The 23874-nt window shown below is 41.5% G+C and overlaps 1 protein-coding gene across 2 annotated transcripts in view; it reads right to left on the reverse strand.

Annotated features, from left to right (window-relative positions):
• Positions 1-398: 398 nt before the first annotated feature.
• The window catches only part of MICU2 (mitochondrial calcium uptake 2), an 82903-nt gene continuing 59427 nt past the window's right edge, over positions 399-23874 (reverse strand). For both annotated transcript variants that reach the window (XM_081214534.1, XM_081214533.1), the window contains 6 exons: positions 17796-17861; positions 12977-13074; positions 8077-8248; positions 3789-3897; positions 3200-3357; positions 399-1361 (listed from right to left, as the gene is read on the reverse strand). In XM_081214534.1, coding sequence (XP_081070660.1) covers positions 1257-1361; positions 3200-3357; positions 3789-3897; positions 8077-8248; positions 12977-13074; positions 17796-17861 — 708 coding nt within the window. In that variant the 3' untranslated portion in view covers positions 399-1256. The remainder of the gene's footprint in view (positions 1362-3199; positions 3358-3788; positions 3898-8076; positions 8249-12976; positions 13075-17795; positions 17862-23874) is intronic.

The raw sequence follows: 23874 nt of genomic DNA on the forward strand, positions 1-23874 counted from the left end.
GCAGCAATCCCCCATCCCCCGTCCTTCCCAGCCCCTGGCAACCTCTAGTCCACTTTCTGTCTCTATGAAGTTGCCTATTCTAGGGACCTACATAAGTGGAATCATACAATACTAGTCCTTTTGTGTCTGGCTTATTTTACTTAGCATAATATTTCCAAGGTTTGCCTGCACCTGTCTTGGAATCAGCTGTTTATCCAGAGAGTGGAACATGTTTTAAATATTTGCACTACTCTTGAGAAGCATATTAAAAAATAATTTTTATTTGCCATATTTAAAATATTTATATTTAATGCCAATTAAATTCTAGTACCATTTTAAACGTTCACCCATAAACCACTATATCCCAAGAGACCCTTATCATGTGATCAAGGTTCTCCCGATCACACTTTTTTTAAAAATTTGTTTTATTTTTGGCTGCAATGGATCTTTGGTGCTTCTCATTGCGGTGGCTTCTCTTGTTGCGGAGCACGGGATCTAGGCACTCGGGCTTCAGCAGTTGTGGCTCATGGGCTCTAGAGTGCAGGCTCAGTGGTTGTGGCGCAGGGGCTTAGTTGCTCCGCGGCATGTGGGATCTTCCCGGACCAGGGCTTGAACCCGTGTCTCCTGCGTTGGCAGGTGGATTCTTAACCACTGTGCCACCAGGGAAGCCCCCCAAAATGTAGTTTTAAACAGTACATATAAAACAAAATGCACCTCAGTAACTTTTTTATCTTTATAAATACTTTATTGTTTCCAGAATATTCCAGAATACTGAAATTTACATATAATTTTAAAGACAACTAATATACAGCTCACTGAAATAAAATGTACAAGAAGTCTATGAGATGTAAGGTACAGATAAGAAAACCTGAAATGCTTTAACTTCATTTGCCCTACTAGGAGCATCAGGTCTGCAGAATTGATCCTGGCCTCACATCAGTGACTCTTCCTGTGCACCTGTTGACTGCTCCAGAGAACGTGCTGTGCTGCTGTGTTGCACCAGTGAATGACCAGGTTTTCCATCTTATCAAAGTCAAAGCGTCACTTCAATCCTAGGCTTTGGACAGAGTCCACTGTCTGTTTTTGTAAAAGAATACTTTCTTTTTACGAAGTTCTGTAATGAAATCTTACTAAGAAATTATTGAATCAGAAAGCAATACAAGGCATCTTTATATTACAAAGGAAATCAATGAAGACTTAAGAAGATAACCATCTAGTACTTTAAGAAATCCCCAGTTCCGACACTTGGAGCAATGTAATTCCCACATTATGTTTTTCTATAAAAGACCTCTTCCTGCTTGTTTCCAGACTTCTTTCACTCCTTTAATGCTTTCTTTTTTCACACATTTCCAGTATTCTTGTATACTGAGCTGCTGCGGCACCTGTTAACCAAAAATGAAAACCAAGGGTCACGGTCTGCGAGTTAAACCCGGTTCACACGTGCTTGTCGCTGCACAGTCCCGCATTCCTCCAGAAAGGACTGGAGGTGATGACGCTGTGAAGGCGACTGCGGCAGACTGTAAACTAAAGGTAAAGGCTGAGAAGTGAATGTGAGTACGATTATCCCAGGGTACCGAGAGAATGGAGGCTCCTCCCCAGCAAGGTAACAAAGACTTCACGTGGCTTTCTTTCATATGTTGGTTTTAAAATGTAATTATTTCATAATGTTTTCTTTTATAGTATTTTATAATGTTTCTGGTTTTCTGGTGAATTTCAGTTAGCTATGTGGAACAAAAATTATAAGCCTAAAACTTTGACCTAACCTTGGCTGAAATTAAAAAGAAAGAAACCATAAGTCACAATATACTTGATGAGAAGCCTTAAGAAGAAACAGTGGGGCTTCCCTGGTGGCGCAGTGGTTGAGAGTCCGCCTACCGATGCAGGGGATGTGGGTTCGCGCCCTGGTCCGGGAGGATCCCACATGCCGTGGAGCGGCTGGGCCCGAGCCATGGCCGCTGAGCCTGCGCGTCCGGAGCCTGTGCTCCGCAACGGGAGAGGCCACAGCAGTGAAGGCCTGCGTACCGCAAAAAAAAAAAAAAAAAAAAAGAAGAAGAAGAAACAGTGGGTTGGCCAAAGAGTTCGTTTGGGAAAACACGAATGAACTCTTTGGCCAACCCAATGGTATAGTGATATGTAATATAATATAATTCACACAAGTACTGTGCGGCTATGATTTCTCTCAGTTGAAGGAGAAAAAGCAAAGGTTAGAAAACATCTGGCTCCTGGTGACCATATGCACAGCATTGCTGGAAATCTACCAAGTGGAAGCAAAAGTCGATTTCAGATTATATTTATGTCCTTTTCCTATCATTGATTTGAAGCTCTTCTCTTTAATAGGTTTTTGAGAAATGGCAAAGAGGCTGCTGGATATGTTAAACTGTTAACTGGAAAGGCTGGTTTAATTTCCAGGAATATGATCATTAACTATGAGGTGCTGGATGACCATAAGCTTGTAAATCACGTCTGCTAGTGGAAATCGTATTTGTTCATTTCCCATAAATAATGTTTGCAGCAGGAAAATGAATGTGCTCTTCTAAGTTGTAAATGAACAGCTCTGTTTACATGAACCTACCGCAGTCTCTCTCCTGTTCTCCCTCCTGCCTTTCTTCTGGACTCATTACCTACTTATCATCTCCTGGAACCTTGTTTTCAACCTGCAGACGGCTTTCTTGAGTGTTTCTAGCAGATTCTAATCTAAACAAAATTTTGAGTTTGATTTGTCCCTCAGTTATAGACCAATATGTGAATTTGAGTGAATAATGATAACAGCTAACATCTACTTCAAGTGTCTCAGCCACTACATTAAATATTTTATGCTTAACTCTCATAATAATTTTTTCTGGTAGATTCTGTTTCTCACTGTAACAGATGAGGAATCTGAGGCTCAGAAAAATTAAGTGGCTTTGCAAGATTCGGCAGTTAATATGTGATAGGGCTGTGGTTTGAGTCTAGGTGTCTAATTACAAAGCCCTAAGTAAAATTATAGGCTATGACTTCTGAGTAGTGCTTCCTGATTCAGACTATTTTTTTAAAAAAAGCAAAGAAAAACGGTGGATCCCATCTGTAGGAGATACTTCAGTGTTGTAACTATAGCTTATAATCGCTTTAAAAATGATAAAAACTCCATTTAAGACTATACATTTGCTCAAATTCTAGGTTTACTTCCATTCATTTAACTACATATAAACATATAACTATTTAAAAACTCAAAATCTGTTACCCATAAACCTCGATGCATCCTGTTTTTTAACACCCCAAGAAACTCTTCATGACTAAGACACTCATCACCATCCAAATCAAAGATCTTGAAGACGGTGTCCAAAATATTGTTGGAGAGTTCTTGTCCTGTTGTTACCTTCACAGCTCTCTTAAACTCCGCTAAAAGGAGAAAATATAAAAACTCATCAACAGTGTAAAATAGTCTAAGTCTAAATGTTTATTATTTGAGAAGTAAAAACAAATCTATATATTTATCATTTGGGAAGTAAAACAAGAACAAAAATACTCATCAAGAATGTGTTCAAATAATAAACTTGGCTGAGAAATGTCAGCATGCTATTTTAATGTAATCAGTGTTTTGAACACAGATATTTAAATATTTCCTTCTACTCCTCAGGGGAAAGGTAAAGTAAAAGCAAAAAGGTAATTGTTAATAAATTGTTGTAAATCTGGAATAACCACACTGAATTCATTGAAAGGCCAATCAACTGTTTTTTCTGGTAAGTGGTCCCTTGACTGGTATCAACCAGGTGAAGAACAGAGTGACACTGTTTACAGATGATAAAAATTAAGTGATTCATATAACTTACCTAGTCTGACAGGGCGATGAGCTAAATTAAACATCTGCATGGCAATAGCGAAGTCTTCCAAGTGGGTCGCAAAATGACAAAATGACTTGAACTCATCCAAACTAATGCTCTAATAAAATAACAAAGTGAGTTTTTATTACAATCTTGTAAACACATTAAATAATTTTATGAATACAACTGTGAGTCCTCTTTTCTGTCATAAAGCCTGTGCATTTACATCTTTCTAAGCAAGTCTATTGAAAAATCTGAGATGCAGAATAACAACAGAACTATAGATTCTAGAGATTAGGAGGAACCCCAAGAGATTAAGTGCAGGGCCCCTGGGTGTGACCGTGCAGACTGCGCACTGTGTGAGCCTGAGTGCACGGCTGGGGGCCCCGGGGCTGTGAGCGTGGGGCCGGGGGCGTGTGTTACAGCCCCGCTGTATCTCCTCAAAGGTCCTACGTGGGGCTTCCCTGGTGGTGCAGTGGTTGAGAGTCCGCCTGCCGATGCAGGGGACGCGGGTTCGTGCCCTGGTCCGGGAAGACCCCACATGCTGCGGAGCGGCTGGGTCTGTGAGCCATGGCCGCTGAGCCTGCGCGTCCAGAGCCTGTGCTCCACAACGGGAGAAGCCACAACAGTGAGAAGCCCGTGTACCGCAAAAAAAAAAAAAAAAAAAAAAGGTCCTACGTAAAGCCTTAACCCCCAGCATGGCCGTGCGTGGAGGGGGCCTTGACAGGGGTCATTAGGGCTGAGTGAGGTCTCAGGGGTGGGGCCCGTTCTGAGAGGACTGGGGTCCTGATGAGAAGAGGGAGAGACACCAGGGTCTGAGTGTGAGCAGAGGAAAGGCTGCGTCTGCAGCAAACCAGACACTGACCACGCTGGCACCCAACCACCTCGAACTGCTGTTTAAGCCCTCGTCTATGGCAGCCCCAGGAGACGAATACATCCTGTCACGTGGCCGGCCGCCTCCTTGCTCTTCCGCCCCGGGAGCTCAGGGCTCTGTAGTGAGAGGGACCTGCCCTTTCCTCTGTGCACGGTCCAGGCATCGCTAAGCCTCCAGGGGCCTCTCAGGGGTGAAGTTCATCCTCTAAGGCTACTGAACAGAACGGTCAGGACTTGACCCTTGGCCCATCTGATTTTAAAACCTATGCACTCAAACAAAAAATAAGTTAAAGAACCTAGTTTTTCCACTGAAAAAAAAAAAGTATGAAAATTCTTGTTTTGAAAGTAGATTCTTCCCTGCCTGAAAAACTTTCTCTTTGTGGAGACCTTCGGGACCACGCCCTCTGCACATGTGAGGCTGATTCAAGTTTCACTGCTTTCAGATTTTGTGAATTTATCGAATTTTTATTTTTTTAAATTTAAATTTTTGAAGAGGTAATATGTATACATGGTAAAAAAAAAATCCAACAATTCTAGAAGTAAAAAATGAAAAGTCTTCTTTCTTCTTTCACCTGTGACACACCCCTTCTGCGTCCTTCCAGAAAGGCGCTCCTCCTGTCAAACACGCACACGCGCCTGCTGTCCACGGCGGGCATGCCCCCCTCCACGTCTCCTCCCCGCTGTACTCTCATCAGCACACATCAGAGGGTGGCTGGTTCTCTACGTTGTGGTCTCAAAGCAGGCACCGGGGCCACCTTTCTGATTTTGGCTTTACTGCTGGTGAGAAATGGTTTGTCGTCAATGCTGCAACTTGCATGTCTGTAATTGTGAGTGAAGGTAAGCACTTTGCACTTCTATGCGCATCCATCATCTGTGGATTTCTGCTCCGGGGCTTGAGGGGCTGGCGGGTGACCTGTTACTAGGAGGCAATTCTCCATGGTCTTTGGCGTTTCTGCGTATCTTGTGAACAGAGGCCCAACCACCTTTCTGCTCCAGATGGCCTTTCCAGGATGTCTGTAGAGTGAACAGCCTTGAAGAGAGACGGTGTCTCCGGAGCAGAGGGCAGCCTTGCCTACGGTCCGTCATGAGAGACCCAGGCTCCTTGGTGGTAGCATGAACCCACTTCGTGATCCTTGGGGGCAGGGGGACGGACGCAGATGTGGTGCTCGTGCTGCCTCTAAGCTGCAGATGATGAGCTTCTCTGGCTCTGACCCAACGGGCTGTGTCTTCTGCCGGCACCCGTCAAGCGGCAGAGGCTAACTTGCAAATGACAAAATCTCAGACACTTCAGTAATTAACACATTGATATCTGAGATCCCATTTTCTATATTAAGTAGGGTAGAATGTCAGACCCTTCAACGTTCTTGATTTTTAAAGATCTCATTATAAACTAAAGAAATTGGTCTATTACATGTGATGCCAGTATTTCCCCCCATTTTGTTAATTTTTTTCTGTTGACTTTGATTATAATTTTGGGGGGATGAGGGAGGCAACAGACTTCTACATTTAGGTAGTAATTTAATCAATTTCATTGAAAGCTTCTAGGTTTTTGTTTAGTGTATATACCTCACTCTAAGACATTGTTTCCAAGTCTTCTTCTGTACTCAGTTTCAGTTTTCTCTTTAACATTTAATTCTTTGATCCACCTAGAATTTATTTTAGAGTAACGAGTGAGGTGGAGGTTTCCTTCATTCTCTCCCTCAGAGGGCCAGTGAACTACCCCAGTGCCACTTACTCATGGTTCTTCTTTTACCCAACCAACTTGCAATCTGAGGTTACACATACTCAATTTCTGTATTTGTAATCTATTTCTGACTTAATATTCCATTCAACTGATTTGTCAAATTCCTTGTCAGTAACACTGTTTTAGTTCCAAGGTTTGGTGATGCATTTTCATATCTCTGTTTTCTTTTTTTAAAGACTTCATTTTTTTAGAGCAGTTTTAGGTTCACAGCAAAAGTCCGGGGAAGGTGCGAGATTTCCATGTGCCCCCTGCCCCCTCATCGGCAGTTTCACACAGACTTGTGGCTTCTCTGGCTCCCTCTCAAGAATCCAAGGCCTTTTGATGGATGCCTGTTGGTGGTCACCAGTATCTGGTGCTCTCCTGAGACCTGCACATGTCAGGACCATGCTGCTTGGCTTCCTTGCAGTAACATGTGGTCATGCGATCAGTCCGGCCAGTGGCCGAGTGTGATGCTTCCAGGCCTAAAGACTTAATTGCTGGAATGTGACTCACTCCTTTCTTTTCCTGCCTCTGAGGCTGGTGTTTCTAGCAGATGGGGGAGCTCCAAAGGGGTGGAGCCTCAGAGAGTGTGGGTCCCCCAGCAACTGCGTGGGCAGGGTCTCCCACCAGCCCACAAGGGATGTGCAGCATGACTGAGAAGGAAGCTCTCCCGTGTCAGCCTTGGGCTTCCAGGGCTAATGTGAAAGTGCAGCAAACCAAGGCTGTTCAGACTGTACAACATTACATTTACAGACTGATTTAAGGGACAACTGCTATGTTTATAATAGTAAGACATTCTAGTCAATACCAGGGTGTGTCTCTACAGTTAGATAAGTTTTCTTTTCTATCCGTCAAGGCTTTAAAGTTTTTTCTATATATTTCTTGTTAAATTTATTTCTAATTGTTATATATCTCTATTGCAATTATAAATGAGATCTTCATTATATTTTATTATCTTTTTCCTCATTATAGAGATAGCTTTAAAAAATTATATAAAAACACATGCCCACTAAGAGGTAAAATGAGGTTTTTTTTAAAAAATGAATTTATTTATTTATTTATTTTTGGCTGTGTTGGGTCTTTGTTGCTTTGCACAGGCTTTCTCTAGTTATGGTGAGTGGGGGCTACTGTTCATTGCAGTGCGCGGGCTTCTCATTGCGGTGGCTTCTCTTGCTGTGAAGCACGGGCTCTAGGCACGCGGGCTTCAGTAGCTGTGGCACGCGGGCTCAGTAGTTGTAGCTCGCGGGCTCTAGAGTGCAGGTTCAGTAGTTGTGGTGCATAGGCTTAGTTACTCCGTGGCATGTGGGATCTTCCCGGACCGGGGCTCGAACCTGTGTCCCCTGCATTGGCAGGCGGATTCTTAACCAGTGCGCCACCAGGGAAGTCCCGAGGTCTGGGTTTTAATTTGGGGTAGTGGGACACATAATGAGGGAAATTAAAAAACAAAAACCCCCCAAAAAACCACATCCCCATTTGAAAAAAAATTTTTTGGAACAATAAAGTAAAAAATCACTCAGAACCTTACCACTGTCCATTAATCATTATTAACAGTTTGGCAATCATCATTTCATGCATCACACAATTATGTAATAGACAGTAGGTTAGTCTTCATTAATTTGGAAGTTACTTTATTGAATTATATAAACACATCTAACGTACTGTTTCATTTTCATCATGAGCATAGTAAAAAGGCACACCAACCTCTCCTGCGGACAGCTTCTCTCTCACATTTTTCCAATAAACGTCTTTATTTTCAGTGTTGGTGAAAAAAAGGAGCCATTCTGCAAAGTCTTCTTTTCTCATGAAACTCAAACCTTTAGAGAACTGAAGGAACTCCATTTCTTGGACCTCCGTCTGTAAGTTCTCCATAAATCTAAATGTTAAAATATGAGATGGTGTCAGTAACTCATGGCTTCGCCTTAGTGCTATAAATGGATTGCAGGCACCTTAAGCAGCACCTCTATGAGTTTCAATATGTTGCAGATTCCCTTACGTACCTGCCACGTGTTACAAGATCTGTACTACATGTCATGTCACAACTTAACAGAAATATACATGGGGAGCAAAAGAGGTATATTCTCGTTCAATGGGAGAAGAACCGTCACTGTTAAAAATGTACTTGCTTTAGAGCCTGCATTTATTCCGCAGACCTTAAAAGTATGAAGGGGGAGTTTGACTTCAGGCTTCTACCTGTGTGACAGGTAAGAGTCGGTTTCCTACAACATTTTCTGAATGTACTGGATACATGAATTTAGTTATCAATGCCATGTGTCTCTGGGTCAAAGCAGAATTTTATCTAAAATTTGAAGCATTTCAAGTTTGGGCTGATCAACTAACTCTTTTAGTGATACGCTTTGTCCTCCGTTTTACTGAGTTTTACTGTACTGAGTACTGTGATGGCATCAACTGATTCTTATAAGGATTGTTAAAAGGGTGTTTTACTTGCAAATGAGTATACAGTGATAAGGGAAGTAGAAAATATGGTATAAAAACATTACTGTTCCTTTCCTTTTTCTTTTTCTTTGGGCTCTACCTGAGGCTGAAACATTATAAACTTAATTGTTGTTAAACTATCCATTGTCTGGTTTTAGCTCTTTCATCTTAACTAATTATACTACTTCTGAAGAACATTAAATATGCTTAATGATAAAATCTTGTCTCAAATTATACGTCTTGTCAAGACATGAAAGTCTGGGTACATGATACTGGACATAAATATCTGAATTGAAGAAGTTACAGTACAAAAGGCCACCAAATGCATCCTGAACAAATTAAATAGTTTATAAATTAGTGTCTTAATTGGAAGACAGTGTCATAATTGGAAACAACGGGAAAAATCTGTTTTGCTTATCTGGGTTTTTTAGGCCACGGTGTCTTGTAGAGTATTTACTATTAATTTGCAAGTTTACCAATCAAGGCCGTTCTTCCCAAGAGCCGATCGCAGAATATATTTACCAGCACAGCACTGCTTACAGACATCTCTGAATTTATAAAAGCTCTTCATGAATTTAGAACATCCTCAACTAATAATTGGTATTTCAGAATTAAAAAAAATCCCAGTCCTAAAAAGTACATCTGCATCAATATCCTCCTAATTTTTCCTGATGAGAAAACTTGAGACCAATTTTCTTCCCTTTCCAACCACTTCCCTATCTTCAGTCACAAAGTTATTTTAAGTTTTAGCTATTTATTGGAATAAAAAACGAGGTCAAACATACCACACAGGAAATAAACACAGGGGTTATTTCTGGTCACTAGTTTTAGGGCTAACCGTTGAGTTTAGAAGAAGAGAAAAAGAAATGTAGAAGACAAGTCCCCAGTAAAGTAAGAGGACAAGGAGGAAAAGACAGGAAAACCAAACAAGACAAACAGGCGCTGGCACAGAGCGGGTAAACACCATCGCAGCTGCCTGCGTAGTCTGAGCTTCAGTACTTTTTCCCCTGCACTATATATATGCTGATAAAGAACTGAATTTTCACAATTAAATTACCTGAATTTTCACAATTAAATAACAATGAATAGACACCAAAATTCTAGGAGATAGAACTTAAATTATACTTTAGCTTTTACTGAAATGGCTAAGTGGTATTTCAGCTGGAGAATCTGACTAGTTGTAGAAGTAAAAAACAAAACAAAACCCCCAAACAAGCCACCAATTTATCCACATGTTCCCTCAGTCACTGGCAAGTTTCTCTTGACACCTGATGGCATCTACTAAGTCCGTCTGTCCCTCTGGTCACCTGGGGGGACTACTTCCTTGAAAGCCCACCCAGTGCCCCCAACCACCTAGCAGGCAACTGCAGGACCACCTCTTTCAGAAACTCTGTGACTGCTCGAAACTTAAGACAAAAGCTGTGTCTGAATTTCACCTCTCCAATTTCCAGTCACATGATCTGTTATAATAGTTATACCTGCATCACAGATAAGCTTGTGAACAGCCTCACTGAGTGGGTCTCACTGGTGAAGGAACAGACCCGGCACTCAGGTCCAATCGCTTGTCAAATCAAATCATACTTAGCAAACGGTCAAGCTCCGCACTGGAACCCAGGTTTGTCTAAATCATAAATATGTGTTTTTTTCAAAATATAATATTGTTTCTCTAAATGAGAAAACTAATATCTCTAGGCAAATACCATAATTAGCTGCCACAACACTAACTCTGTGTCACCTTCCCTGCCTTTCCTTGAGACTTATAAGCTGTAATTTATAAAACAATATCCTTTATCAGACAAGCTGTAAAGAGGATGCTAAGACAAACGTCAGAAGAGAAAAGGCAAACATCTTTTTATAAGGAAGGATTATACATTATACTCCCATAAAAACAAAACTATAAGCTCCACATAACACATAGTGAAAGAACTTCTTGTGTTGTGCAATTTCAATGAGTAATTTGGCCACTATAATGGTGACTGGTTAAAAATTATATATATAATTTTATATTACATTATATATACATAATATAGTATATGGAAGCTATTTTCTGTTACTTTACCACTTACGCAAAATGTTAAAGACATGTTATGATTACTGAATTCTAGCCCAGTACACCTGTAACGTTAACTTTAGGGGCGGCCTCCTCCATCCAAGAGCCAAGTCCCTGAAAAACTGCATTTAAAGCATTCTTTGTTAATTGGATCTTTTTCTTAAATTGCATAATGGTATTACAAATTTCACAGGGCCCATTAATTACAGAAACTCTAAGAAAAAGTTTAAAGTAAGAATTCTAAATGAAATTATTCCCTTTAAGGAAAATTAAAGTTAGAAGCAACTTTAAATAATCACTAAGCCCTACAATCTTATCTCCTAAATGTGTCTTGAAAACTCCCAGTTCAAAGTCTTCATCGCCACCCCAGTGGTTCAGGGCTCCCGTCATTCCTCATCTGCAGTAGCCCAGCGGCCTCATGTCGCATCGGATTCCCCCTGTCGTTGCCCACCATCCTGCCAGAGTGACGCCCATCTGACCAGGCACCAAGCGCGGGACCCCTGCGGGGCCTCCCTCACGGCCTAACTCAAGCTGGACCTTCTGGTGCGTGAGCCCCCACACAGGAAGCATATGCCTCCCAGGCCTCCACCCTCACCTCTGCCCGCCCCTTATGCTTGTTTATTTCTCCAGCACGCCTGCCCTCTCTGATTCTTGGACAAGCCACACGTTCTCCTGCGTGTCCTTCCTCGTGCTGTTCTCCGTCCCTCCCTCCCCGACCATTTCTCCCTGGCTAATTCCTGCTCATCTGTCAAGATCAGCGTAGGGCTATTTCCTCCAGAAAGCTTCCTGATCACCCACTCCAGAAGTGATCTTCTGTGCTGCCCAAAACCCTATCCACCTGTGATAGCACTGACCGAATGCGTTCAAATGTTCTCTGCACATTTACTAGATGGTTCCCAGGAGGGACCAGCCCTGCGTCTGAGGCACAGCCCGGCACATAGCAGCACGTGGAATACATTCAGTCTTTAGTTAGCTGCACTGAGTTGACAAGAGGCGTTTCCTTCCTCCCAAATCAGTGCTTTTCCACCGTTCTGAGCTGCTTTCTGGTATTTGTCCTACGACTCTGGTTAGCGGGGAGGCCCGCGAGCACAGGGTCCGGTTCCACATGGAGCTGTTCTTGCCGGGGACGAGGTGAACAGGACACGACACCGCGGTGCTTACAATGCCACAGATGTAAGTGCGATTCCCTCCCTGCAGATGAAGACGTGAGTGCAGCGAGGTCCGCAAGCTGGACTGGACCACAGACACGCCCACCACGTACCAACGCATCAACACGCCTGTGCTGTTCACAGCCGCTTTCCCGCTGTGACGGCTGAGCTGCGCAGCCAGGACAGAGACCGTACTCACTGCCTGGCCCTTTACAAAGAAGAGCTGCCGACCCCTGGGCTGCGGGCGGGGGCGGTGGCAGCAGAGCTGGGCTGGCCCGGCTGTGCCGTCTCAGCAGCGCCGGCCCCAGCTCCAGCCACCCATCAGCAGACGGCAACAGCAGGGGCCTGTCCAGTCTAGAAGGCCCGATTCTGGCCCCTGCTGGAGAAGCACCCAGCTGACCCAAAGACTCATGGCAATAACGAATGGTCACTGTTTTAAGTTGGACTGGTTTGTTGTGAGTTAAGAACTAACTGATACGAGGGGCATCTCTCTCTTCTAGCTGCAAAGAGTAAGTTACTAAGAATAATTATTGTAGTCTGTAAAATGAATACTACTTTTCATAGGTTAGAGGTATTTTTGAGCATAGTTACTTTAGTTTACATTTCCCAGGTTTTGCTCTCAGAGATACTATATCTGGTTTTATGGCCTGCAGTTCTGGGACATAAATAAAGGTATTCAGTTGTTTCTTTACCTCTTACCTATAAAAAAATTTCCCTAGGGCCTCCCTGGTGGCGCAGTGGTTGAGAGTCCGCCTGCCGATGCAGGGGATACGGGTTCGTGCCCCGGTCTGGGAGGATCCCATATGCTGCGGAGCGGCTGGGCCCGTGAGCCATGGCCTCTGGGCCTGCGCGTCCGGAGCCGGTGCTCCGCAACGGGAGAGGCCACAACAGTGAGAGGCCCGCATACCGCAAAAAGAAAAAAAAAAAAAAAAAAAAATTTCCCTAAATGAATATAAATATTTGCATTTACCTTCGAAATTCTTTATAGTGAAGTTTTCTTTCTCCTCTTTTTCCAAAGAAACGTATCTGAAGGGTTGTGTTAATTTCAGGTTCTTTCACTGCTGGTTCCTGTAAAAAAATGATACAATAATTTCAAGTAATTATATAACCAAGGACAAAAAATGGATCCCATAGCCTGGAATTCTTAGGACAATACCCACAAAAGATTCTTGTAACAACAAGAGGGTGAGAACAGATGTAGCCATTCTGTCTGTTACTCTACATAACACTATTCTATATCATGGCTCAAGCAGGAGGAAAACAACAGGGCTAAAATACTCAAAGGACCCAAGGTGGACTTCGGCAGTGAACGACATTTTGGATCAGGCCAAAAAGAGAGCTTAGAATAGTGAGATGAGTTATTTTAAAATGTGACCCTTAGGCATTTTGTAATAAAGCAGGACTGAGAGAATTAAAGCAGGGAAGTCTTGGACCTTTTGTTGAATGCTAGAAATGTGAGAAGCACTAGCTTTTCCTAATTATAAAGTTACCAGGTGAGGATTCCATTCAAGGCTACGAGAGAAGCAGATTCATAGACTCTTCCTCCTTAAAATCTCCAATAAAATAAACAAAAATAATAACAAAACAGAGCTGCTAAAAAGATTATCAGCAGCAACTAAACAACAAATGGGGGTACAAACTTAAACCAAATAATCTGAAAAAGAGCATCTGGAGAAAGAAATTCAGGCACTGGATGGTCCAGCCTGCTCCCCAATCCTGTCCCCACTTCCCAGATACAGAAGCAGGTGGGGTGACTGTCACATGGTGAGAACTCATAAAAGCCTGGGTGTAGTGGGCGAGAAGGTGGCTGGGACCAGCGAGGCTCCGAGACAGTGTGTGGGCTCAGGCAGAGGGCGGGCCGGCTTCCGGACGTAGAACCTTCTGGGCACTGTTCACCTGAAGGGTGATCCGGAGCCCAGAGAGGGGAATGCCCCTTGGAGGGCGGAGTGGGCTGTGGTCCAGGGCCTTTACGGGAGCACAGGAAGTGAGCACAGTTTAGTCCTCCAGCAAGGGCTGCAGGGCAGGGCACCAACACGTGACCACCTGCAGCTCAGAACCAGAGCTGGCCCGGGGAAGGCAGCGACAGACTTGAAAAGAGCCTGAGGTGGGACGGGGGCCCAGCCTCTCAGCCCGTGAGCAGGGCTGCATCCGCAAGCGGACTCCCTGCTCAGTGTCTGCTCGACACCGGCCGTGCGGACACGGGGACAGCTCCCGGGAGGCCAGCCAGAGACGAGTGCAGCCTCAGGTTCTGGAGGGGACAGACTGCAGAGACTCAGCGCAGGCAAGTCACCCACACATCCAGCAACCAGCCGGCCACGGCCCAGGGGCCACAGGGGGCTCGCCCACATCTCAACCCTCTGCCACGGGGTCAGCTCATGCGGAGGAAGCGGTGGTCCCAGCGGGGCTGACTGACACAGAGCCTTCCACAGTACTGACTCCTAAACACTTGACTTTGTGTCTAATAATTTTATAAAATAGCCACTATAAATACAAATGTGGATTTTAACTGGACTTTCACACAAGTGTGGACAGGAAGTCATGCCTGGAGTTTTTTCTTAATTCCCATATAAATGCCCAGGAGATACACTAAAATACAAAACCGTATGTATTCTCGTTAAGGTTAGAATATGATCAGGGTGTCTACTAAGAACACTATTACTAAACATTTTTGGGGGTAATTTTGTCCAATACATAAAGGAATAAACTAAGATTAATATTATTTAGAAATAATTTTATACTTAGAACAACCAGGAAAATCAACAGAAAAAATAAGAAAATTCAGTAAGATAGACTGGTACAAAAACATTAAAAATTAAGTGAATTTCCTGCTTAACAGCAATAATTTTTCCCTTGAGGGTAAAGAGTCCATTTATAATAGTAAAAAAGTTAAGTAATGAAATATCCCTAGGGATGCCCTTAAGAAACAAATTTCAGATGAATGAAAACGTTATATGTAAGAAAATAAAACCACAACTAAATCAGAGGATAATATAGGTTAGTATTTCACAACTGATTTTGATGTGGGGAAGGCATTTTAAAGAACGAAAGTAACTGAATAAATAAAAAGACAGCTAAACATGACTACATTAAAAATAAAAACATCTATAACCAAAACATCATAAACAAAAACAAATCTGAAAAATATTTCAATAATTTTGACAGACACTAGGTTAATATTCTCAAGTATATGAAGAAAAACCCTAAAGAAATTCTCAAAGAACAGAAACTGAAAATTTGGGTGTGAAGGAGACACAAGAGGGAGGGGATATGGGGATATATGTATACGTATAGCCGATTCATTTTGTTATAAAGCAGAAACTAACACACCACTGTAAAGCAATTATACTCCAATAAAGATGTTAAATAAAAAAGAAACAGAAAATTTATAAAATAAGAAACATGAATGGTGTACATAACTATCTTAAAAAACAATCTGCAATACCTTTTCCCCGGTCATACTGACACAGATTAAGAACAAAACAAAAAAGATACTAACCTTGGAGAGAGTGCCGGCAGGCCCGTAAACTGTTACAACCTTTGCGGAAGGCAGCCTGACAATATGGGTCAAAGCCTTACAAGCAGTCATGTCTTCATCCAACAACCTGACTCTTAGATCTCTATCTTAAATTTACACGTGTAGCTATTTACTGCATCGTGTCTTCTAACAGCAAAGATTTGGAAACAGTCTTAATGACCAAGAACAGGTCAACGGTTAAAAGTGTTATATCTGGGGCTTCCCTGGTGGCGCAGTGGTTAAGAATGCACCTGACAATGCAGGAGACACGGGTTCGAGCCCTGGTCCGGGAAGATCCCACATGCTGCGGAGCAAGTAAGCCTGTGCCCACAACTGCGGAGCCTGCCCTCTAGAGCCCGTGAGCCACAACTACTGAGCCCACATGCCACAATTACTGAAGCCCGCACACCTAGAGCCTGTGCTCTGCAACAAGAGAAGCCACCGCAATGAGAAGCCCGCACACGGCAATGAAGAGTAGCCCTGCTCGCCACAACTAGAGAAAGCCTGCGTGCAGCAACGAAGACCCAACGCAGCCAAAAATAAATAAATAAATCTATTTTAAAAAAAGTTAAAAAATAGTGTTATATCCATAAGATTAGGTATTTGTTCATTCATTAAAAAATATTTATGGAGTATATAGGGTATGCCTGGTGCTTTACCAGGCTATGTAGATACAACTTGTGTAGTAAGGAATTAGCGTTACCCAGATGTCTGGCCTTTGCCCTGGGCTGCTAGGAGGTGGTCCCTAAGAGAAGGTGTCTTTGTTTACCTGGGGACCTTGGGCCACAACAGGTAGTCCAACAATGAGATGTGGGGTGGAGGCTTTGGGCCATGGGGTATCAGCTTGACCTGTGGAACGGCTAGAGTCTGAGGTCGGCCATGAGGACAGCCAACCAGGTTTCCATGGCCGACCCCAACAGTCTCTGGACGCCAAGGCCCTGGCTGGCACTACTCCGTGTGGGCACAGTCACTGCTGGGAAAGTTGCCGCTTTCTACACTCCCCTGGGAGAGGACGACCAGAACCTCTGGATTCTGCCTACGAGTCTCTCCCCTTGGCTGATTTTAACCTGCATCCTCTCACTGTAATAAACCGTAGCCACGGACCTAACAACTTTCGGGGAGTACTATGAGTCCTCCCAATGAATTATCAGACCCAAGGTGATACTGGGGGCCCCCTGAGCCTCCAGCTGGCATCAGAGGTAAGGGTGGTCGCGTGGCCTGCTCCCGAACCTCACACGACCTCAGAAAGAATAAGGGTGCGCACGCTCCAGAGGACACAGACGATTAAACAACTACCCTAAGGAGGGGCAGGTGGTGTGGCAGGACACGCAGGGAGCCGAGGACACGGAGGAGGTGCACACCCGGGAAGCGGGGCACCATCAGAGGACCCGGATACAGGTGAAACAAGTCCAGCATAGGGCTGCTCAAAGGGAATGAAATATAAAAAAATTGTGATTTTAATAATGTGCAAAATTTGAAGCAGACGTGCTCTAAAAGCTGAAATGATTTGGAAATTTAAGAAAATCTCACAGAAAGCAAATTGTGGAATTACAACTGATTAAAAGATTATCAATGGAAAATTTAAGGATATACATTATTGGTGGGAATGAAAGTTGGTTCATTTTCTACAGAAGATATTTGCCAATATTTATCAAAGTTTATCAACAGCCTTAGAAATGTTCATACCTTTTGACCCAGCAAGTGAATTTCTGGGAAGTTACCCCTTGGATATATTCACATATATATAAAGTCATATGATTACAGGATTATTAACTGCATTATTTGCAATATCAAAAGACTGGATACATGTTAAATATCTTTCAAATGGGGAATGGTTACATCAACTGGTACATCCATCCATACAGCAAAGTACTATGGAGCCATTAAAAAGAATGAGATATTCGGATATGGTAAGAAAAAATGGGAGGGTATGGAACAGTGTATAGTATGCTACTGCTTGTATAAAAATGGTAAAAAGAACACATGGAAATGTTTAGTTGCTTATTTACATACATGCTTATATACATGTGAAATATCTCTGGAAGAATACCCAGGACCTGAGTCATGGGGAGGAAAGTTCTACCCTGCATACATCCTCTTGTGAGTCTTTTGAGGTCTGGATCATGTGAATGTAGAAAACCTATTTAAAATATTTAGAAAAATTAAGTTACTGTTAATTTCCTCAACTATTTGGGAATACTTATTTGAGCAAACAGAATAGAGAAGCTATTGTAAATAACATCTGCTTGGAAATATTTAGTTTATTTGCACATACCTGGCATTCTGTTTCATTAGTTATTGTTGTCTTCAAGTCATCCTGTTTACTTAAGATCTTCTGCAGCTAGAAAGAATGCAAACACGAATTTAGATGCATTTCTACTGGATTTTAAAAAACAACCTAAAAAACAGATGCTAAGTTTTTATTATAAAATGTTTACTAGTTATTTGTTAAATATTAAATTATTTTTGCATTGTAACTCCTAATATTAGTTTTTTTTTTTTTTTTTGCGATACGCGGGCCTCTCACTGTTGTGGCCTCTCCCTTTGCGGAGCTCCGGACGCGCAGGCTCAGCGGCCATGGCTCACAGGCCCAGCCGCCCCGCGGCATGTGGGATCTTCCCGGACCAGGGCAGGAACCTGTGTCCCCCGCATCGGCAGGCAGACTCTCAACCACTGCGCCACCAGGGAAGCCCTAATATTAGTTTTTACTCCTTAGATCATATAAGAATCAAAGGAGAAAACAGATATGCAAGTATTAACATTATTATGATTTGGATCATTTGTTCTCCTAAGAAAGCTGGCTTACTTTATGTGTGTATCTATCTATCTATCTATCTAAAATATATACACACACACACATATATATATATTCTAAAGGCATCACTGTATAAAAACTTCATGATTACCCTCATTCTTCAAGAGAATTTTTATTCCCTTCTTTTTTTTCTCTATCTCTTCTTTTCCTATCTCTGGTGCTTTATGGCCACATTTCAAGTACTTAGCTCTTAAAAAGCTATTTGTATCATATAAATGCTCTTCCCTTTTCTCCTTATGCATTTACAAAGCATTAAAATAATTTAAAGGCCTACATTTCTACTAATTATAAACTATCAATAGTACCTTCAAAAAAACCCCCAATAAACAAAAAAACAATACCTTCAGACTCAGTATATTAAAAAACCTACCTACCTTTCAGAGTCATTTGTACCAATCCTCACATGGAAAGCAAATTAAAAAAAAAGTTTTTAAAAAAAATTAAATGCAGACAAAATCTCAAACTATGGATTCAAATCAATTAGGAGACAAACCTTCACCCATTTTTTTCTAGGCTACTTCTTTCTTAATAGTTTGAAAACTGCTGCCAGTAAATTCCAAATTAATAAAGTAGTTGCTTCTATTTTATTTATTTTAGGCATATGGTTTATCTCTAGTTCTCTAAAGCCCTCAAACTTTTCAACATTCTCCCACTCCCACTTATTTTAGGGAATAAAGTTGAAAAGCTTTCATTTGTTTTATCCTTTATTTTTAAATTGACCATCAACATACTGCCAAGTTCAATACCCAAACATTTCTTGCTTTGCTTTCCACACCTCCTCTTAAAATTTTTAATATGGGAATTTCAGACATAGCAAAGAGACTCCTATAATAACCCACCATATATACACTATTCAGCTTTCACAGTTCACAGTATCCTGCCATTCTCGGTCCAGCTATACTTCTACTACCTACTCCCGGTTCCCTTCTCAATTATTATTTATATCTCTTCTGGAAAAATTTTGATAACTGAAACGTACACATCTTAGCCATACAGTTTTAACCTGAGTAACCAATCCTCTGTCACAGAGCAGAACATTTCCATTCCTCAGAAAGCTTCCTGTGTCTATTCCCAGGCAATGCATTCTAGCTGCATCCCCACAGAGGTAGAATCAAATTAGTCTCACTTAGTTTACAAATTCAAATAAATGGTATCAAGTAGTACGTGTTCCTTTGTGTCTCTTTTCACTCAGGATAATGATTTTGTGATTTATCCATGTTGTTTGCGTATCAGTAGTTTGTTCTCATTTATTGCTGAGTTGTATCCCATTTGTATAAATACACCAAGATTTATCCATTCACTCACTGATAGATGTTTGCATTTCTGTCTCCAGTTTTTGGCTACTGTGAATCAAGCTGCCATAAACTTTCCGTTTTCCCAGCTTTACTGAGGTATACTTAATATACAGAACATTGCACACAATAATGTATACGTTTTGATGAATTTGTACCTAGGCATACACCCATGATACATCACCAAAATCGAGATAATAAACATATCGATCACCTCTGTTTTTGTTTGTTTGGGTTTTTTTTGGTGGTAAGAACACTTAGCATGAGACTCTCAGCCTCTTAACGGAGTTTCAAGTGCAGGGCACCATATTGCTAACTACACCCACTATGTTGTACAGCACAGCTCTGCCATCAACTTTCCTGTGCAAATCTTTGTTTTTGACATGTTTCAATATTTCTCTTGAATAAATACCCAGGAGGGGAACAGTTAGGTCTGTGCAACTTTACAAGAAACCGCCAAACCCTCTTCCAAAGTGAATTCTCGTTCCCTCACATCCTCACCATTTGGTGTGATCAGTCTTTTTAATATCAGCCATTCAAACTATGGATTCAAATCAATTAGGAGACAAACCTTCACCCATTTTTTTCTAGGCTACTTCTTTCTTAACAGTTTGAAAACTGCTGAGTAACCAGCGGGGGAAGTACTGTACTACTTCACTGTGGCTTTAACTTGCATTTCCCTGAGAACTCACGTGGAGCACTTTTTCAAGTGTTATCTCCCATTTGTACATTTTCTCTCGTGAAGTTTCTGTTGCAGTCTTTTGCTTACTTAAAAAATTTTTTTTAAACTATTAAGTTGTAAGCATTTGTTATATATTCTGGATACAAGTCTTTGGTTAGATATGTTTGGAAAATATTTTCTCTTATCCTACAATTTGCCTATTCATTTTCTTAATAAACAGAAGTTATTAATTTTGATGATGACTACTTTATCAGTTTTTTCTTTTATGGTTACTGCTTTTAGTGCCCTAAGCAACTCTGCCTACCCTAGATTCTGAAGATATTCTCTTGTATTTTTTCCCAGAAGCTTAGTGGTTTTAGTTTTTATGTTTAGATATATAATACATCTCAAATACATATTTTTTTCAAATACATTTTTGTATGTGGTGTGAGGCAGAGGTTATGACTAATCTTTTTCATATATATATCCTATCCGTTTGTTCTAGTGTCATTTGTTGAAAAGACTTTTCCCATTAACTGATTTGGTGTTTTTATTGAAAATTAAGTGACCATGTAAGTGTGGACTCTTTACTATCCTCCACTATCTACTTGTCCATCCTGTGGGCAACATCACAGTGTCACTGTTACTATAGCTTTGCAGTGTCTTAAAGTCAGGTAGTGTGAGAGTCAACCAGATTTGTTCCTGTTTCTCAAGAGTGATTTGAGTATTTTAGGTCCTTTGCTTTTATTTGTTTATTTGGGCCATGCCTCGTGGCTTGCTGGATCTCAGTTCCCCAACCAGGGGTCTTAGGCTCCCTGCAGTGGAAGTGCAGAGTCCTAACCACTGGACCGCCAGGGAATTCCCAGGTCCTCTGCTTTTTCCTGTTTTTTTTTTTTTTTTAATAAATTTATTTATTTATTTTTTGGCTGCGTTGGGTCTTTGTTGCTGTGTGCAGGCTTTCTCTAGTTGTGGCGAGTGGGGGCTACTTTTAGTTGCAGTGCGCAGGCTTCTCCTGGCAGAGGCTTCTCTTTGTTGCGGAGCACAGGCTCTAGGCACACGGGCTGCAGTAGTTGTGGCACGCGGGCTCAGTAGTTGTGGCTCGTGGGCTCTAGAGCGCAGGCTCAGTAGTTGCGGCGCACGGGCTTAGTTGCTCCGCAGCATGTGGGATCTTCCCGGACCTGGGCTCGAACCCTTGTCCCCTGCATTGGCAGGCGGATTCGTAACATTGCACCACCAGGCAAGTCCTAGGTCCTCTGCTTTTAAAGATACACTTTAGGGACTTCCCTGGTGGCACAGTGGTTAAGAATCTGCCTGCCAATGCAGGGGACACGGGTTCAAGCCCTGGTCCGGGAAGATCCCACATGTCGCGGAGCAACTAAGCCCATATGCCACAACTACTGAAGCCTGCAAGCCTAGAGCCCGTGCTCCGCAAAAGAGAAGCCACCGCAAGGAGAAGCCCACGCGCTGCAACGAAGAGTAGCCCCCGCTCGCCTCAACTACAGAAAGCCTGCGCACAGAAATGAAGACCCAATACAGCCAAAAATAAATTAACAAACACTTTAAAATCGGCTTGTCAACTTCTATAAAAAAAGACTGCTGGGATTTTGCTTGGCAAAGTTGAATCTCTAGACCAATTTGGGAAGAACTAAATCTTCTAATCCATTAACATGGTATATTCCTCCATTTACTGAGGCCTCCTTGAATTTCTACCAGCGATGTCTGAAGTTTTTAGTGTATGTTTTTTGTTAAATTTATTTCTACTTATTTTATACCATCCAAAAAGAACTGATCTTAATTTCATTTTCCAAATGTTTGCTACTAATTATATGGAAATACAATCGATTTTTCCATACTGATCTTCTACGCTTTGATTTTGTTGTTGGTTCCTTAGTCATATTATCTGTGAATAAAGTCAAATATACTTCTCCCTTTCTAATATTTTTATCTCTCTATTTTCTTTTCCTGTATTGCTGTTATCTCTAGAATCTCCAGTAAACTGTTAAACAGCAGAGGTAAGAAAAGACATCCTTTGCCTTGTTCCTGATTAAGGGGAAAGCATTCAGTATTTTGTGTTGTAGCATGATGATATTTAAAAAAAATTTTTTGTAAATGCCCTTTATCAGTTTGAAGAAGTTCTCTCCTATTCCTACTCTGAGTTTTACACAAAAATGCTTATTTTGTTAGATGCTCTGTCTGCATGTTCTGATATGATCATGTTGGTTTCTCCTCTATTCTGTTAATATGATGGACTGCACTGACTGATTTTCAACCATGAAATGAATTTTGTATTCCTTGGATAAATCTCACTTGGTTGTGATGTATTATTTTATATGGTGCTTGATGTGTTTTGTTCTATCTGGTTAAGTATTTTCATACCTCTGTTCATGAGGAAAGTTGGTCTATAATTTACTTCTCCTGTTAGGTTTTTGCCAAGTTTTAGTTATCAGGGATATGCTGGTCTCATAACATGAGGGAAATGTTCCTTTTTCTTGTATTTTCTGAAAGAAACTGTGCAAACTGGGCACAGTTTGACAGATTTCACCAGTGAAACCATCTGAGCCTGGACATTTCTTTGTGGGAGAGTTTTTGATAACAAACCCAATCCTTTGATACAGGACTAATTAGATTTCTATCCCACCTCTTGTTTTGTTAAGTTTTGCTTTTCTAAGGCACTTGTCCAGTCATCTGAGTTATCAGGTTAACAGTCACATATGAATAAGTTGTTCACAATATTCCATTTTTATCTTTCTGATACCCCTAGGATCTCTGGTGATTTCTCTCTTTTCATTGCTAATACTGATAATATGGATCTCCTTTTGTTGTTTGTTTTTGCTAGATCAAGTACTGAAAACTAGTCAAAATTTATCATATAATTAAAAAAACAGATGTTAGTCATAAAATGATAAATTTGTATAGAAAATTCAAAACATCTTTTTTATTATAAGACACAATATTGTTACAATAATCTTCACACAGTTACTATAAATAGTTAAAAACAAACAAACAAAACAAAAAAGCAAATAGGATTAGTTCACTGAAATAAGAATTTTTTAGGAGGCTTATTACAGTACTGGCTTATTCCAATTTTGTGTAATTTAGAACAAGGGTCTGTGCTGAAGTCTACCCATGTGGATTTAGTGCCACATAAAGCTTGTCCTGTCAGAGTCGTATCTAGAACATTTTGGTCTGGACTCAGGGAGAGTGTTACCCAGGTTCTGGTGCATGTTGAAATTACAGTGCTGTATATTTAGTTCTATAATAGCCCCCTTTGAAACTATTTTGTATCCAGGTATCCTCTTAGGCCAAAAGGTCTCTCTGGTCTACCAAGATACTTTCTAAGATGGCTTGTGCATGTTGCTGACTCATGGTAGCAACAGACTAAGTGCCTCTCCTGTGACCATTCTAAGTGCTGGGATATAGTGGTTACCGAAAGATAACATCCTTGCTGTTCTTAACTTACATTCTAGTGGGCCAGAGGTAACAAACAAGTGAACAAATAAATAAGAGAATTTCAGATAGTGTCAAGTACTATGACTAGAAAAAATAAAGTAGGGTGACAGGATTCAGAGACTGCTGGGGAGGGATT

This window comes from Mesoplodon bidens (genome assembly GCF_964165515.1).
Source record: "Mesoplodon bidens genome assembly, chromosome: 17".
Classification (NCBI taxonomy): Eukaryota; Metazoa; Chordata; class Mammalia; order Artiodactyla; family Ziphiidae; genus Mesoplodon; species Mesoplodon bidens.